This window comes from Ambystoma mexicanum, chromosome 6p (assembly GCF_040938575.1).
Source record: "Ambystoma mexicanum isolate Mex_15411 chromosome 6p, UKY_AmexF1_1, whole genome shotgun sequence".
NCBI lineage: Eukaryota > Metazoa > Chordata > Amphibia > Caudata > Ambystomatidae > Ambystoma > Ambystoma mexicanum.
The window spans coordinates 113,839,469-113,857,050 of record NC_090935.1 but is presented as its reverse complement, the minus strand read 5'-3'; the positions used below and the strand labels follow the sequence as shown (position 1 = coordinate 113,857,050).

General features: G+C 53.3%; 1 protein-coding gene across 1 annotated transcript in view; it reads right to left on the bottom strand.

Annotated features, from left to right (window-relative positions):
• The window catches only part of VCP (valosin containing protein), a 274,541-nt gene that overhangs the window by 162,778 nt on the left and 94,181 nt on the right, over positions 1 to 17,582 (bottom strand). The window contains exon 9 of the mRNA XM_069626812.1: positions 4,842 to 4,977. Coding sequence (XP_069482913.1) covers positions 4,842 to 4,977 — 136 coding nt within the window. The remainder of the gene's footprint in view (positions 1 to 4,841; positions 4,978 to 17,582) is intronic.

The window sequence follows — 17,582 nt, the reverse complement described above, 5'->3', positions numbered from 1 at the left end:
GAGGCACCGCGAGTACTGTCTTCCTCTTGGCCTCGCGCCGTTGATAAAGGAATCCTTCCTTTTTCTTCTCCTCAGGGCAGAGTTGGAAAAGCTCGGATGCCCTGGCGATCATGGAGTGGAACGATCCAATCTCGTCGGGCGGAGAAGCCCTGGTGGGAGGTGACGACGGTAGATCCTCGTCGTCCGTACCCGTCGCTGCCGTGTCAGTCCCCGTATCATCCCCTCGGGTGAACGGGGAGGAGGGCTGGACGGGGCGCGACGGCTGAAAAGGAGGTGGAGGGTGAATCCTTCTTTTCTTGGGCGGGGGAACACCAGAAGGTCCCGGTTCGGGATCCCCCGACGGGAGAGGTTCCTCCGTCGGCAACGGTAGTCTCGTCCTTATCTCCGAGCATAAGGACTGTATAGCCAACAAAATGGCCGCCGAGTTGTCTTGCGGCGCTGGCAGAGGGGAATCCGACGGGCGATCAGGGGCCCCGTCGGCACCCTCGACGATGTCGTCGTCACCTGCGTCTGGATCCATCCCGACGGGCCGGTCTTCTTCCACGCCAAGGCTGTGGCTTAAGACCTCGATCAGCTCTTCCTCCGAGGTTGAAGTCGAATCTACGACGACGCTCTGCCCCCCCTTTTTCTTCCCCGCCGGGGATTTCACGGGGGTCCTATCGATGGGCACAAAAGAGGACTCCCTCCGAGGTGGCAGGGAGACTCTGAGCCCCGAGGTCGCCACCACTGGTGTAGCCTCCACAGGCTGAGCCAGGGCCGCCGCGACAGTATCAATAGAGGGCTTGGCCGGATGGATTAAGGCCTTCACCACCTTAGGTGCGCTCACCGCCTTATCCTTGAGGGGGAGGGACACTGCCTCGCTCCCCCTCCGATGGGGTCTTCGAGCTCGACCGGGGCCTCTCCAGGAGCTTCGCCGGGTGCTCACCCTTCCTCTTACCCGACCCAGAGCGTTGGCTCGTGGCTGAAGGTGCCGGGGAGGATGCGCCCTGCCTGGCGCCCGTAGAGCCCGACCGTTCGGCGCTCCCGGTGCCAGCGGACTCGCGGTGCTTGGCCTTGTGTTGGACCCCCGTCGCCGGGGCGTCCTCAAAGGTCTTAGAAGACCGCTCAGATTTCTTCCTCTTCTTCTCGCCTGACGGGCTCTTCCCTTCCAGCCAGTTGGCGAGACGTTGATGGCGGTCCTTCATGGTCCGCTCCGACATATTGCCGCAAAACGCACAGTCCTTCTCCACGTGCGTCTTGTCCTCATGTAAGCAGTAGAGACAAAAGGAGTGTTCGTCCTCCTTAAAGACGTTCTGCAGCTGGCATCCAGGGCAGATCCTGAACAGCTTTCCGGGCGTCGAGCTTCCCTTCTCCTGGGCCATGTCCGGGCCTGAGAAGCTTCTGGAGTCCTCCAAAAGCGTAGCTCGACGAAATCTTCACCCTTGAGGGGCGCAGACGAATCCGACACGGGTCCCCGTTGATCGGATGGAGAGTCGGTGGAGCTTGAGGCTCTTTTGACCGAAAAAACGAAGTTTTTGAGAAAAAACGTGAAAAAATAGCACTAACGCTCGAGAGCAATAGCACGAGGATCCCAACACATGAACGTGCGGTAAAAATCTGAAGATGGCTGCCAGAGGCGGTGCTTAGGTAGAGGGCAGTCATTGGCTGTGGTCAGTATGACGCAGAGACCAGTGATTGGTTATTACTACGAAAGACAGATCAGAAACGAAACTGATACTGGTTTTTTTCTTTACCGAGGATTCCCAGCCTGACGACGGGGAATATTCATGAGCATGTGAATCCATGCCAGACCCCATGCTGGAGAACTTGGCAACTTGCAGGCATAGTCAGCTTGTGACCCCAAAATATGAATCTTTCTTTTACGCACTACTTCGGTTTAACTATCAGAACTGCTTTATCCTATACAAGGCTTTAGCCCATCGACTTTGGCCTAACCTATTGCATTGAATCGACTCCTCTGGTGAACTCAAACTATTTGCACTGTCGTTAACCTATGCCTTTTTGCTCCTACTTCAAATGCTCCGAATGCCATTTTGCGCCTCCTTCAAAGTAGTGTACATGTTTCAGAACCGGTTAGTGTGAAGTATTGTAGTATGTTTGTGTGATAACGATTGCCTCCTTTTAGTGAATGTTTTCTAACTGACTGTGTAATTAATAAGTGTTTTACCAAAAAACCTAGAGTGTCTGAATACTTGTAACACCTTTACAAGCTCACATTCCCTCTCGAGATAAGCCTGGCTGCTCAGCTCGCTACCAAAAACTGTGTGGTACAGACTTATACCAAAGGTTGGTTTTGCTTACACCTGTAGTCCTAGTCATGTGTAGGGGTCCCAGAGGGTACTGCATACAAACTTTGCCCAACAGGGCATGAACCCCGATCCCCCTTGGTCTTCTCCGGTAGGGCAGACTTGGGCCTCTCCTTGAGTTTGCCCGGATGATCCGACTTCCTCTTGACCGAAAATCCTCAGTGTTGACTGGTGAGAGGCTGGAGACGAACATGCCCTGGTTGCCGAGGAGCCCGTCGTAACGGTACTCGTGGTGACAGTGGACTCGCAGTGCTTAGCCTTCTGTTGGACACCCGTGGGTGGGGCGCCCTCAAAGGTCTTAGAAGCCCTCTCAGCCTTCTTGGAGCAGGGAGCGGCATGCTGCTGGGACCCACCCAGAACAGGGTCCTTGGCCTGTAGCCACTTGTTCAGCTGCTTGTGCCGATCCTGCCGATACTTCATCGTGCGAGGGCCCATCTCCTGGCAAAACGCACAGTCATCCTCCTCGTGCGCCGGGTACAGGCAGTACAGACACTCTGAATGCGTGTTGTACAAAAAGACATTCCGCGAGCCGCAGCTGGAGCAGATCTACAGGGGAGTCAAATCCTTCTCCTCCGACATGATCCATGCGGTGTAGTCCTTGAAGAATCAAACTCAAGAAATGTGCCCTTGAGGGGCACTGAAAAGTCAGAAAAACGGATCCCCGTTATTCGGAAGAAAGATCGATGGAGCACAGGTGCTCGATTGAGTTGAACGGTTCCCAAAAGCGAAAAACGCAGTAAAAGCTCGAGAGCTAAGCAAGAGGACTCCCAACACTTGAATGTGCGGTAAAAATCTGAAGATGGCTGCCAGAGGAGTGGCTTAGGTAGAGGGCAGTCATTGGCTGGCAGCAGTATGACCCAAGAGCTCAATGATTGGTTGTTAGGAGAAAGACAGTTCAGAAATTAAACTGAAACTGATTTTTTTCTTTTCCAAGGATTCCCAGCCTGACAACAGGGAATATTCATGAGCATGTGAATCCATGCTAGACCCTATGCCAGAGAAAGGGCTGTACGTATCATGGTTAGGAAGGATTGCCATTGTGAAGTTTAATTTTCTCCCGGGTCTGCTATATCTCTTTCAGGCGATTCCCCTACCAATACTGGGGAATTTATAAGGGAGATGCCCTGGGTGAGAAAGGAGGCTGGGCCGGGAGGTATCCTGGAGAACCCAATCACAAGGAACACCCTGGGGATCAGACCAGTTGAACAAGAGGCTCGGGTTGGCACCTTGGCCATCACCGCAGACCTGCGTCTTTCATAATCCGGCATTCCCGCTAGGAATGGATTATAATCGGTTCATGCACATTAGAATCAGTTCAAGCTGTGGATTGCGGGAGAGTTGAGGGAGATTGGGGATCTCTATGAAGGGAAGCAGCTCAAATCGTTTGAGAGTTGCTGTAGGGCGTTTGACGTAGGATCTTTATGCCTACCAGCAGATTAAACACTGGGCGAGTGCTCCAACGATAAGGGAGAGGACCACGCGGGACCTAACGGAATGGGAAAGGCTGCTGTCAGTTAGCAAGAGTAACAAAGGATTGATATTGAACATTTAGAAGATCCTGTAAAATGGGAGACTGGGCTGGGAAGTATATTTGCACATAGGGAGGGGAGACATGCTATAAAAGGGATGGTACAGACCATACACCTCGTACAACACCAGGAGCTACAATATAAAATGCTACACAAGTGGCACTATAGCACAGAGAAGCTTCATAAAATTAACACAGTTGCCACAGGAATGTGGGGGAGGGGGTGGGGGTGGAAGACAGCATATTTGGTGGAGATGCCCGCAGCTCACACTCTTCTGGCAGGATGTGAAGTCAAGGGTGGGTGGGAGTGGGACTATACATAGAAGTGGACAGGGCTATGGCAATCGAGCCACCCAGGGAGGGCGAGTCAGAATGCTTTGGGCAAACCTGTAATGAACACCAGACGCGGGCAGAAGGAACCACCGTCCATTATACAATTGTACTACTACGCAATCTGGAACGCTGTTGGTGTGGAAAAAATGAATGACGGCAATTGTACAGGGTAAGATGGGCAGGTCTGGCAAAGTTTGGTTGCCCTTTCTTACCTATGCACTTTAAAGACTATACTGGCGTATACATTCAGAAGTGGCTGAGGACACTTGGGATGTTACCGGAGGAAGAGGATTGAGCCATGGGTAGGTAATGGGAGACTGTCATCCCTAGACTAGCGGGGGCAGGGGGGAGTAGACGCAGTTACTGTTAAAAACATTGTTTTTGGCGAGTCCATATGAGACTAACATTGCAAACTGTTATTGTACTTCTGCATGTTCATGTGCTAATAAATATTTGGATGGAAAAAGAAAATTGATTATCTTAATTTCAGTCTGAAATAGAAGTTCAGCCCTGGATAACGGAAGGAATACTTAAACAGCCAAAGACTGCATCCGTAGAGTGTCCACATTCCATGTCTTGCTCCATAACTATGAACCATTTATACAATTCATAGGATCATATTTTGTTAACTATATGCCAACAATACAGCAAGCTGAGTAAAATGCTTTAATTACCAAATCGCCGGAGTGCAGGGTCGATGCTGTTGGGTCTGTTGGTAGCAGCCATAACAATCACATGGGCTCTCTGCTTCAGACCATCCATGAGTGTGAGCAGCTGCGACACTATACGACGCTCTACCTCACCGTGTGTCTAAGGAGAAAAATCAAACGAAACATTTACCTTTCTGGCTTACTTCAAACACTTCATTCACAGAAGTGACTTTGGTATTCGTTTCATGCTTTAGGCAACTAAAATATCCACAAATAAGGTTGAAAGATGGGAAGGAACAAGTTACTTACTTGTAACTGTTCTCCAGCATGGGTCTGGCATGGATTCACATGCTCATGAATATTCCCCGTCAGGCTAGGAATCCTCCAAAAAAAAAAAAAAAACAGTTTTTCTCCAAACAACCAATCACTGGTCTCTGGGTCATACTGCCCCCAGCCAATGACTGCCTACTACCTAAGCCCCTCCTCTGGCAGCCATCTTCAGATTTGGTAGCACGTAAAGTGGCAGTAGGACCAAGAGAAGAGCCACAGAGGGGTAGGCGGGAGGGTTCGCATGTGAATCCATGCTGGAGAACAACAGTTACAGGTAAGTAACTTGTTCCTTCTCCAGCACGGGGTCTGGCATGGAATCACATGCTCATGAATAAAGAATACATAGCAGTACACATGCACAACCACGGGAGGTGGCAAGGCACAACATTAAGCATTTCAACAGCTCAACATTAAGCATCTCCTACCTCATCAACAGGCTCACCTTCAAGCGAACAGGTTGCGCAGCACTGCTTGGCCGACTCTGGACGCCTCCCTGGAATCCTGGTCGACGCAGTAGAATTTCATGAAGGTGTGCGTCAACCTCCACATAGCAGTCCTGCAGATGTCCAGCAGGGGCACACCAGACAGGAACGCTGCAGTTGCAGCGATCGCTATGGTCGAATGGGCTCTCGGACGGCCAAGCAACGGTCGGTTTGCCAACTGGTGACAATGGGTGAGAGGGCCTTCCCTTAGTTCACAAACAGCTGTGATGTCTTCCGAAAACCCTTTGTGCGGTCCGCGTAGAACTTCAGCAGTCTAGTCACATCCAGCGTGTGCAATGTCCTCTCAGCCGGCGATGAAGGAGACGGGAAGAAAACGGTTATCGCCAAGGGCTTGTTGAGACGGCACCTTGGGCATGAAGGAGGGGTGCGTCCTCAGCACGACCCTAGTTTTGAGGAATGTCAAGTACAGAGGCTTACAGGAGAGGGCCTGGATATCTCCCACTTGTACGGAGGTGATGGGCACAAAAAACGCTGCCTTCCACGTTAGGAATTTCAGTGGCGCCGAAAGCAGAGGCTCAAACGGAGGACCCATGAGCATAGTCAGCACCACATTGAGCTCCCACGCTGGGGCCGGAGCCTTCACCGGCAGGAACGAGCGGAAAAGTCCTTTCATGAACTCCTTAACCAGACGATGCGACCACAGCGACGATCGCCCGGAGTTCTGGTGCAGCGGGAGATAGCGCCAGATGAATTTTGATAGAAGCGTGCGCCAGCCCCGCCTTGGCCAGCGACAAAGTACGGCAGCACTTGAGGGGCCGTAATCCGTAGAGGGTCCATCTTCTGTGCACAGCACCAGATAGTGAACCTCTTCCATTTATGTCCGTAGCACTTAAGAGTCGAAGAAGCCCTGGACTTGGCAAGTACCTCCTTTCAGTCCACCGGGATCTCGTATACTCCAAACTCTAGCGCTCCAGAAGCCAGGCCTGCAGGTTCAGCGACCCTGGGTCGTGGTGCAGAATCGCACCTCCTTCCCCGTCGAGAAGATCTGCGTCCCCCGTAAGCTTGACTGGAGCGGGACGCTGCCATGTCCAGAAGGTCTGGGTACCATATCTGCCACAGCCACGCACGCCGGTGCGACAAGGATCATCCTACACCGGGACCCTCCGAGTTGACTGATGAGTCGCAGAAGCAACGGGGAGAACGCATTTCCCATGCTCCACAGCTGGGGAAACATGCTGGCGAACCTCTGGCACGTGGTGTTCGCCGCCATCGCAAACAGGTCGATCTGGGGTTTGCCCCATCGTCGAAAAGTAGGTCCACCTGATCCTGCCGAAGCTCCCACTTGTGGCAAGAGCGCAACTCCCTGCTGAGTGAGTCGGCGACAGTATTCTTCACTCCTGTCAAATGAAATAGTACCAGGAATATCCGCTGGGCAACGGTCCAGTGCCATAGATCCTGCGCTTCCTTGGAGGGCTGGGGATCTGGTACCCCCTTGCTTCCGAATGTAGAATTGTGGTGGTGGTGTTGGTGAAGACCCGTACCACCTTGCCTTTGAGGGACGGAAGGAAAGACTTTAGGGCCCAAAACACTACCCGTAGCTCCAGAATGTTGATATGCAACGACTTCTACACCGGCGGCCACAGGCCTCTTGCGTGGAGACCTCCAATGCATGTTCCCCATCCTTCCAGGGAGGCATCCGTCGTGACCGTCTCCTGATGAGGTGGGGTCTGGAAGTCATTCCCTCCACCCCCCCAGGACAGATGTGCCTGGACACCCCAACACCGTATCGCTCGACAGAACATCTAGTCGAGAGAGCTTGTCCTCGAAGCTTCCCGATACCTGGATCCAACGGGCATCGAGGTACTCTTGCAGTGGCCGCAGCCTGCACAGTCGAACGAGATAATATGCATGACGAAATCATGCTCAGAAGGTATTTGATGTAACTAATCCTTGCTATCTTCAGGCTCAACAGCCGTTGCACCTTGCCCAGGATGGCTGCTATCCTCTCCTTCGACGGAGACGCAAGGCACACCGTGTTGAGGCGAGACCCCAGAAACAGTCTTGCGATGGCACCAAGCAAGAATAAGCATAGTTCACCAAGAACCCCAGCTCCGTCAGCAGCTTGACGGTTTCCGCCGTGTGCGCAACAGCGATCTACCTAGATTTCGCTAGGATGAGCCAGTCGTCCAGGTAGGGGTAAATGTGGATCCCTCGTAGACGCAGCTGCGCCGCCACTGGTGCCAGGCACTTGGTGAAAACCCTTGGAGGCGACTTTAATCCGAAGGGAAGGGAAGGGCCTTGAACCGATAGTGCTGCACTTGAACCACAAAGCCCAGGAACCTGGTGTCCCTTGTGGATGGGGATGTGAAAGTAAGCATCCTCCAAGTCCAACAACGACAGGAAATCCCCTTCTTTCAGCTGTCCTAGCACGTGCAGAAGGGGGACCATACGAAACTTCTGGGATCTGATGTACTTGTTTAAGCAGCGGAGGTCTAGGATGGGTCTCCAACCGCCCTTCTTCATGAGGAAGTACTGAGAGTACACTCCGGAGCCCAGGAGCCTCTTTGGGACAAGCTCCATCATGCCCTTCTTCAGCATGGCCTGCATCTCCAGCAGAAGCTGAGGGACGTGGTTTTCCTGCCTGGCCACGGATGGTTAACAAAGACACTTTCGTTGGAATTCCAGAGTGTGTCTGTGGGCCAGAAGGTCCAGCACCCAACCGTCGGTGGAGATGGTCTTCCACACGCTGACGAAGTTCGCCAGCCGGCCTCCTACTGGGGTGCACGGGTGGGGGCCCGACATCCCGGCCGGTTCAGTCCAGCTTCGCTGTGGAGGAGCCGCCTTCCGGGCTTGCCGCGGCCCTTGTAGGCCTCCTGGGTCAAAGAGCAGGGCGGTTGACGGTGGGATGACACAAAGCCAACAAAGCCTTTGGAGGTACCCTGGGACTTTCCTCTGGAGGTCCGAAAGGATGGCCGTCGCTGCTGAAGCGTGCCCAAAGTATGCAGCGTCTCGGTATCCGCCTTGATGGCTTGAAGAGACTCTTCCACAGTGTTGCCGAACAAGTTAACCTTGTCGAAGGGCATGTCCAACACCTTCGACTGCACCTCCTGGCGGAAGTTAGTGGCCTTCAACCAACCCCGCCAACGAAGGCAAACGCTGTTGCCCATCTGGCGGAACCCCATGTCTGCGATGTCCGTGGCCACCGTGACGGCAATTGTCCGATGACACCTCGCCTTCCTGCAGGATGTCCAGCACTTCCGCTCTCTTGTCGTCGGGAAGGAAGTCCAGGAGCGCTCTTGTACCAGAGCCACAAAGGAGAGAGCATTGGCCGCCTTGATGGTCATCGCTGCCGACGAGATGACTAGTCGTCCCATGGCGTCTAGCTTCTTTCCCTCGCTGTCCGGGAAGGGGGTGGGGGGGGCTTGGGAGGACATCGACACAGACGAACCCGCACACTTCTTCCTAGCCACCACCGAGACCACCAAATCCGGGGAAGGCTGTGATCTCAAGCACTTGGGTGCAGATTCCGGAACCCTGTACTTTTTCCTCGTACCAGTCCCTCGTCCCAAATGTCCAACAGCAGGATAGAAAGCACATTCTTCCTCAGCCTCCCGGCGCTGGTACAGGAAGCCTTCCTTTTCCTCAGGCACTAGTTGGAACAATTCCGAGGCCCTAGCGACCATGGCATGGAACAAGCTAATCTCGTCGGGCGGCGGGGACGGGAGGACCACTCTGCCGTTGTCATCCGTACCCGTGCCAGTCGTTGCCGTATCTGGTTCAGTCTCGTCCCTCAGCGGAGGGGGAGGCGGGCGATGGATGGCAAGGAGGTGGAAGATGAACTCTCCTCTTCTTGTTCGGGATTCTCCTGACAGGCCAGGTAGTACAGACTTATACCAAAGGTTGGTTTGCTTACACCTGTAGTCAGTTGCTTGTAGTGTTCCCAGAGGGTACTGCATTCAAACTTTGCCTAATATCAGTGATAACAGGGAGGTAAACCAAGAGGAGCTCTGCACTCCTGTTGCAGAGTCAGATCTGAAGAAAGATTAACTCCTATTTTTCCATCTAAAGGCTGTCCCCTTAGGGGATCAGGTAGAGGTTCACTCTCCTCCTCTGCTTGATCAGATGCTAAAAATCAAAGCTCCCAGCTCTCGTCTGGAAACATATGCCTTTAGGTGGTTAGTGCAATAGACCTGAGGGGCCTCTTTGGTATTGCCCAACTCCACTAAATAATTGACCTCTCCAAGTTTGCCCACAACCTTTAAGGGTCCAATCCATTCATCCCGGAAAGCTCTCTGCCTTGTAGGTACCTAGAACAATCTGGTCAGGAGTAAACTCCACCATGTGGTCCTTCTGGGCATCCCAATGTTTGATCTGATAACCTGAATGCAGGTCAGGCTCTGAACATAAGCTTATGCCATCATTTGTGCCATTCTCCTCCGGAGACCTAGCTCATAGTCAGTGACTCTCACTGGCTTGAGGGAGGGAGTACTCTCCAACCCTTCCTTGATTATGGCCCTAACCAGACTACCATATAGCAGCTCAAAGGGGCTGAAACCAACCCCTTTTTGAGGGGACTTCTCAATAAGCAATGAGAAGGTATGGCAGTAGACAATCCCACTTTTTTCTAAGGGGTTCCTCTAAAGCACCAATTATGCTCTTCATAGTTGTTAAACCTCTCCACCAACCCACTAGTTTGGGGATGTTAGGCTGTTGAGAACTTGTAGGTCACCAAAGATTTCCACATGGTCTGCATGTAGTGGGACATAAAATGTGACCCCCCCCCCCCTGTCAGAGATGACATCCTTAGGAAAAACCAACCCTGGTAAAAAAGAAATACCAACGAGGGCCTTAGCCACTGCCTGAGCAGTAACAGTCCTCATGGGTATGGCTTCAGGATACCTGGCAGCATGGTCTCCCACAATCAATATAGGGAGGTTCAAGGGAGGGCACTGGGGGGTGGGGGGCGAAAATCAACAATGTCAATCCCTACCCTCTCAAAACTAACTCCTACCAATGCGAGGCACTAAAGGTGCCACATTCTTGGCTCCACTCTTTCCAGAAGTCTGACAAGTGTGAGATTTTCCAGCCATATTCATGGTCTGAACGAAGAATTCCTGCCTCAAATTTGATGCAGAGGCCATTCCAAACATGAAGCCGGAGATTTAAGCTATCCTATGCCTTAGTTAATGATGTCATGCTTGCCATTTCATACAATGAAATCCGTTATATTTTTAGCATTGAGAGCGTATACGAATGACATCCATTATTTAATTTTCATATGTCCCGCTCCCATCAGTCCGACAAGTGGTCCTACAAACACACACTCTTGTTTCCTCTTTCCGTTTCAACATATTCCGCTCAACAATGCGGACCACTACCCTATGACCACTTACTCATCCCAACAACAATTTATGCATATGCCCTGCACACGTTGCGGCTTCATGGCCGGTGTGGCATTTTTAAACCCTCATTCAAAACCCTCTTTTCCACCCCCTCCCCCCCCCCCGCAGCCCCACCCCCTTCCCTTCTGCATCGGGTCGACGAACGCAGACTCACCAACTTGCGTTCATAATCCTGCATGCACACTACATAACCTTATCGGACTGACTCTGGCTGCCCTATCAGTTTCTGCACTGATGAGATACACCTCCCAGTTGCGGCAACTGACAGGGCTGTGGGCCAACCCGTGCGCAAGTACACGGACCCATCAGGAACCACTGCCCATCCAATCACACTCGTGCGTTTAGAGACACACCCGCAGGAGTGACGGCGGTGCCTCAGTCTAAAACAGTGACTCAGCTCTTTGGTGCTCTTGAGCTGCTGCACCGCACGAAAAGCAAGCAAGCATAGTTTCCGTGTGAGGCTGCCCTGCACCAGTCTGCCTGCCCTTTTCTCAATGTGAGCCAGGTATACATTTATCTATTACATGACGGTGTGCATTCAGCAATGTACACCTCCACCAGCATTTCATGACAATTTAACGTTCGTCTTCTTCATTTTTTTGTTCCCCCTCCTTGTTCCCCCCTCTCCCCCTACCTCTCCGCCCCGCGCCTTTCTCCGCCTCATCTGTTTAGGCAAAACAGTTGAACCACTCACGGCATTTCTTTCCAGTGAGGCATACGTCGTATGAGTGCCTCTACAAGCACGAGTCCTACTGGTTCTAGTGCCACACAAGCATAGCCAGCGGACACACAATACCCTGACTTTTACCAACCCGAGGGCCCTTTGAATTTGTTGATCAACAAGTACCCTTCCAATAAGGTACAAGCTTTTTCATATTGGGGACTACACTGCATGTGTAAAATGTGCACACCTTTTTTGACATAGCCTGGGATCTGACTTTACTCTTTCAGTACCGGCCCTATTATCGAGAGGCCGATTCCTGGCTGCCCGGGGGTACGTGCTGCGCTCTTTACCAGTGGAAGGCTCCAACCCCAAACTACATGTGCCTGTTTAAGTCCCTACCTACGACTCGGGTAAGGATTATGTTCCCACAAGGTTTTCTTTAGTTCTGCAATACAAAAAATATGTGATTTATGCAAACACCAAAATTACTGAAAACCCTCCTTAAACATTTTATCTGTCTGCCTTCACACAGGGTCAAGTTTAATCTCTCTCCCTGTTCCCCGCCCTGAGGAAGGCTGCAATTTAATGAACCTGCCCGGCAGGGGGCTAATCCGAAACGTGACATGGATGTTTGTTTTCATAATAAACAGGAAGAGCCTATTTTCTGAACTATTTTTTGAGCTGTACACATTTAGGTTCTAGGTTATCTTCCAAACACGTACACGTCAGCAGACCTGCATTTTTGGAACTGCGGAACCTGGAATACCAATTTAGGTCGCAGGATTCCTCCCTTTCCTTTATTCCTTACTTACCTTTTTAGTAAGTATTTACTTCAAAAGATTTGGTGCTTTATTCAATCAGGTTTTTCTGTGTATTTTCAGTTTTTTGTGTTTGCAAATCTGCACTTGTATTTAAATTGGTCATGCTTTCTTTCATGTGATTCTGAGTTTAAGCAATTCTTAGAAGGAAAACTATTCTGGAATCTGTTTCACCAATTTATGTACCATTGATGGTTGCTAACCATTGATGGTTGCCTGGACCTCTTGAGCTGGTTGAGGCGGAGCAGCAACGGCAACGGAGGGAGCACGTATAGAAACAGGCCGTCCCAAGGGAACGAGAAAGCATTGCCCATGCTCCTCGGCTGAGGGAACCTGCTGGCGAACCTCTGGCACTTGGAGTTCGTCGCCGTCGCAAACAGTTCGATCTGGGGTTTGCCCCATCGTTGGAAGAGTCGATCCACTTGGTCCTGGCGCAGTTCCCACTCGTGGCATGAGCGCAGCTCCCTGCTGAGTGAGTCCGCGATGGTGTTTTTTATTCCTGCCAGGTGGAAGGGAATCAGAAACATCCCCTGGGCGACCGCCCAGTGCCACAGATCCTGGGCCTCCTTGGATAGGGCTGTGGATCTGGTGCCTCCTTGCTTCCGTATATAGAACATTGTGGCGGTGTTGTCGGTGAAGAGCCTCACCACTTTGCCCTTGAGGGACGCAAGGAACAATGCTCGAGCTCCAGAATGTTGATGTGGAGATACTTCTCCTTCGGGACCCAAAGGCCTCTTGCGTGGAGGTCTCCGGTGTGGGCCCCTCCAACCCTCCAGAGAGGCGTCCGTTGTCACCGTCTCCTGAAACGCCGGGATTTGAAATTCCGTGCCTGTCGTGAGGTGAGCACGGATGCCCCACCATAAGATCGCCCGACGGAACTGTCGAGAGGGATCTGTCCTCGAAACAGCCCCTCGCTTGGAGCCAGCGGGCGTCGAGACACTCCTGTAGCGGACGCATCCGAAGTCTGCAAAGGGGTACAAGGTAGATGCATGAGGACATCATCCCGAGGAGGGACTTGGACCTCACCCTGGCCACGCCCGTGGCTAGCAGGTGCCGCATCTTGCCCAGGATGGTCTTGGTCCTCTCCTCTAAAGGGGAGGCCAATTGCCCCACCGCATCGAGCTTCCCTCCCAGAAACAGTGCTATCTGCGATAGAACAAGGTGGGATTTGGGGTAGTTGATGGCGAACTCCAGCTCCGTGAGCAACCGGACGGTCCTCGCCGGGTGTTCGACGGCGAGTTCCCTTGTCCTTGCCCGGATTAGCCAGTCGTCCAGGTAGGGGTAAACATGGATCCCCTGCAGACGCAGCCGCGCCGCCACTGGTGCCAGGCACTTGGTGAAAACCCTGGGTGCCGACTTTAATCCGAACGGTAGGGCTCTGAATTGGTAGTGGCGTCCCTGAACCACGAACCTGAGGAACTTCCTGTGCCTTAGAATAGGGATGTGGAAGTAAGCATCCTCCAGGTCCAAAGACGATAGGAAGTCGCCTTCCTCCAGCTGTCCCAGCACGTGCTGGAGGGTGACCATCCTGAATTTCTGCGTCTTGATGTACTTGTTTAAGCGACGCAGGTCCAGGATGGGACGCCAACCGCCTGTCTACCTCGAGTACACTCCGGAGCCCCGGAGCCCTCCGGGGACGAGCTCGATGGCACCTTTGAGCATCGCCTTTACCTCCAACAGTAGTTGAGGGACGTGATTCTCCTTCCTGGCTACGGGAGGAATGCGAGGGACCTTCTTTTGGAATTCCAGCGAGTGCCCGTTGTCCAACACACAACGGTCGGTGGAGATGGACTCCCACACGCTGACGAACTTCGTCAGCCGGCCTCCCACGGGGTGCTTCGGTGGGGGCCGACAACACGGCCAGGTCAGTCTTGCTTGGAGGCGGCCTTGCCGCCTTGGCCTCCTTGGCGACAACGTCGTTGGGATCCCCCTTGCTTGCCGCGACCTCTGTAGGCCTCCTGGGAAGAGGATCGGGCCACCTGGCGGTGAGTGGAGGAGCCACCGCTGGATCCTTTGGAGGCACCCTGTCTGCCTCCGGAGCTCCGAAAGGGCCGCCGCTGTTGAAGCACCCCGAGGGCCCGGGCTGTCTCCGAGTCGGTCTTCATGGCCTGTAGGGACTCATCCACCGCCTTACCAAAAAGGTTGTTGCCATCGAACTGGTCTGGACGTCCTGGCGAAAGTCTGTCACCTTGAGCCATCCTCGTCGTTGGAGGCAAACTCCGTTGCCCAGTTGGCGAAACACAGTATCGGCAATGTCCGTTGCCACCGTTATGGCGTGATCCGACACCCTCGCCTTCCTGCAGAACTTCTAGGGCCTCTGCCCTTTTGTCATCAGGCAGGAAGTCTAGCAGGGGAGCTCCCTGTCGTAGCGGGCCACGATCGCTAAGGCATTGGCCACCTTAATCGTCGTCGTCGCCGCCGCCGACGACGACGAGATGACTCTCGTCCCATAGAGTCCAACATCTTGCCCTCGCTGTCCGGCGGGGAGGTGGAAGTTGAAGCCGCCGCACCCGCTGCCGCCTTCTTAGCCGCTGCCGAGACGACAGAGCCTGGCGTGGGCTGGGCCCTGAGGCACAAGGGGGCGGCATTGGGGACTCGGTACTTCTTCTCGTACCTGTCCCTCTTGGCTAGTGTCGTGGAAGAGTTCTTTCTCCCAGATGTCGTTGAGTAAAGGCACCGCGTGGACTGTCTCCCTCTTGGCCTCTCGTCGTTGGTACAGGAACCCCTCCTTTTTCTGTTCTTCATGGCAGAGCTGAAGAGCTTGGATGCCCTGGTTATCATGGCGTGGAAAGAGCCAATTTCGTCGGCTGGAGACGACCGCCTGGGGGGCTGACGACAGGATGTCTGCTGTGTCATCGCCGCCGTCATCGTCCGTCCCAGTCGCTGTATCCGTCGCCGTATCCTCTCTAGGGTCCGGCGAGGGGGACGAGGGGTCCATCGGTCTCGCAGGCACGAAGGGCGGAGAGGGTTGGACTCTGGATCCAGCCTGGTTCTGGATCCTCCGTCGGGGTCCGTGGTAATCTCGTCCTTATCTTGGTGCAGAAGGATTGGATTGCCAACAAAATGGCCACCGAGCTATCCTGGGGCTCGGGCAATGGCTGCGACGGACGGGATGGGCGTTCCACTGGGCCCTGTTAGCAACAACGACGAGCTTAGATCACGTCAGCAGGGACCGCCCCCTGGGATCGAACCTCTTGAGGCCTATGGACCTCTCGTTGAGGCCGTTCTCGGTTTCCACCAGTTCCTCCTCAGAGGCTGATTCCGAGTCTGTAATGTCCACCGCCCCCCCGCCCCCTCTTTTTCAGCCGGGGGTCTTAGCGATGGGCTGGAAAGGGGAATCCCTCTGCGGTGGCAGGGATACTCTGGGCCCGGCAGGCATTTCCACAGGCGTAGTCTCAGCCGGCTTCACCAGGGTCGCAGCGACCACTTCGGTAGAGGCCTTTGCCGGGTGGATCAAAGCCCTCACCACCTTAGGTGCGTCCTGGTTCTTCGCCTTGGGGGGGGTGGGGTTGCGGGATGAGTGTCAGCGCCTTGCTCCCCCTTCGAGATCGCCCGGGTCCGCTCCAGCAGCCTACCCTGGTCCTTGGACTTCCTCTTCCCTGAACCAGAGCGCTGGCTCGTGGTCGAACGTGCCGGGGAAGTAGCGCCCTGCTTGGCAACCGAAGAACCCGACCTTTCGGCGCTCCCGGTGCCCACGGACTCTCGGTGCTTGGCCGGGGAGCCCTCACAGGACTTAGAAGCCTGCTCAGACTTCTTCCTCGCCTTCTCACCTGCTGTGCCCTTCTCCAGCCAGGCCGCAAGGCGGGAACGACGATCTTGTTTGGTCGGTTCCGAAAGGTTCTTGCAGAACGCACAGTCTTTCTCCACGTGCGTCTTGTCCTCATCGAGGCAGTAGAGACATTGCGAATGCTCGTCCTCCTTGAAAACGTTCTGCAATCCGCATCCAGGGCAGCACCTGAAAAGCTTGGATCCGGGCGGCGAGCTTCCCTTGTCCTGGGCCATGTCCGTTGAGGTAGGCCGCAGATCTTCCGGAATCCTCCAAGTAGTATCAACTCGACGAAAACTTCACCCTTGAGGTGTGTAGAAGAATTCCGAAACGGGTCCCCGTTATCGGAAGTAGAAACGGTGGAGCTTGAGGCTCGATTAAACCGCAAAAAATGAGAATCTCCTGAAAAAGCGTGAAAACGGAGTAAAAAAAAACTCGAGAGTTGAACACGAGGACTCTCGACACTTAAGCGTGCGGTAAAAATCTGAGGATGGCTGCCAGAGGCGGGGCTTAGGGAGAGGGCAGTCATTGGCTGGGGGCAGTATGACCCAGAGATCAGTGATTGGTTACTACTAAGAAAGACAGATCAGAAACGAAACCGATACTGATTTTTTCTTTACCGAGGATTCCCAGCCTGACCGGGGAATATTCATGAGCATGTGAATCCATACCAGACCCCATGCTGGAGAAAAAACTTTCAGTGTAGTTTCTAAACTGTCTTTCTCCTAAAAACCAATCACTGAGCACTGGGTCATACTGCCCCTAGCCAATGACTGCTCTCTGCTTAAGCCCCTCTGGCAGCCATCTTCAGATTTGGTAGCACGTAAAATGGCAGTAAGACCAAGAGAAGAGCTGCAGAGGGGCAGGCGGGAGGGTTCGCATGTGAATCCATGCCAGACCCATGGCTGGAGAACAACAGTTACAGGTAAGTAACTTGTTCCTTCTCCAGCATGAAGTGTGGCATGGATTAACATGCTCATGAATAAAAAATACATAGCAGTACACACATGAACAACCACATGAAGTGCCCCGACCACCTCACCAGGCTCACCTTCAACAGGCTGCGCAGCACTGACTGGCCGACTCTGGTCCCCACCTAAATGACTGGTGGCAGTGGTTTCAATTTTCCTACCATTGTGCACTTCTACCGCAGGCTGAATCCTCAGCTGCAGTATAGCACCCATGGGTGACCATTTTGTCAAAAAGGTCCCGGTCAACTTTTTTTGCCATTTTCCGTTTGAGAGGTCTTTCTTGGAATTTACACTCTGCGCCAAACCAGGTTTGACCCCCTTTGTTTGTTTCGCCTTTGGCAGGCTTCAGTACTGAAACCTGCCTCTGCCTC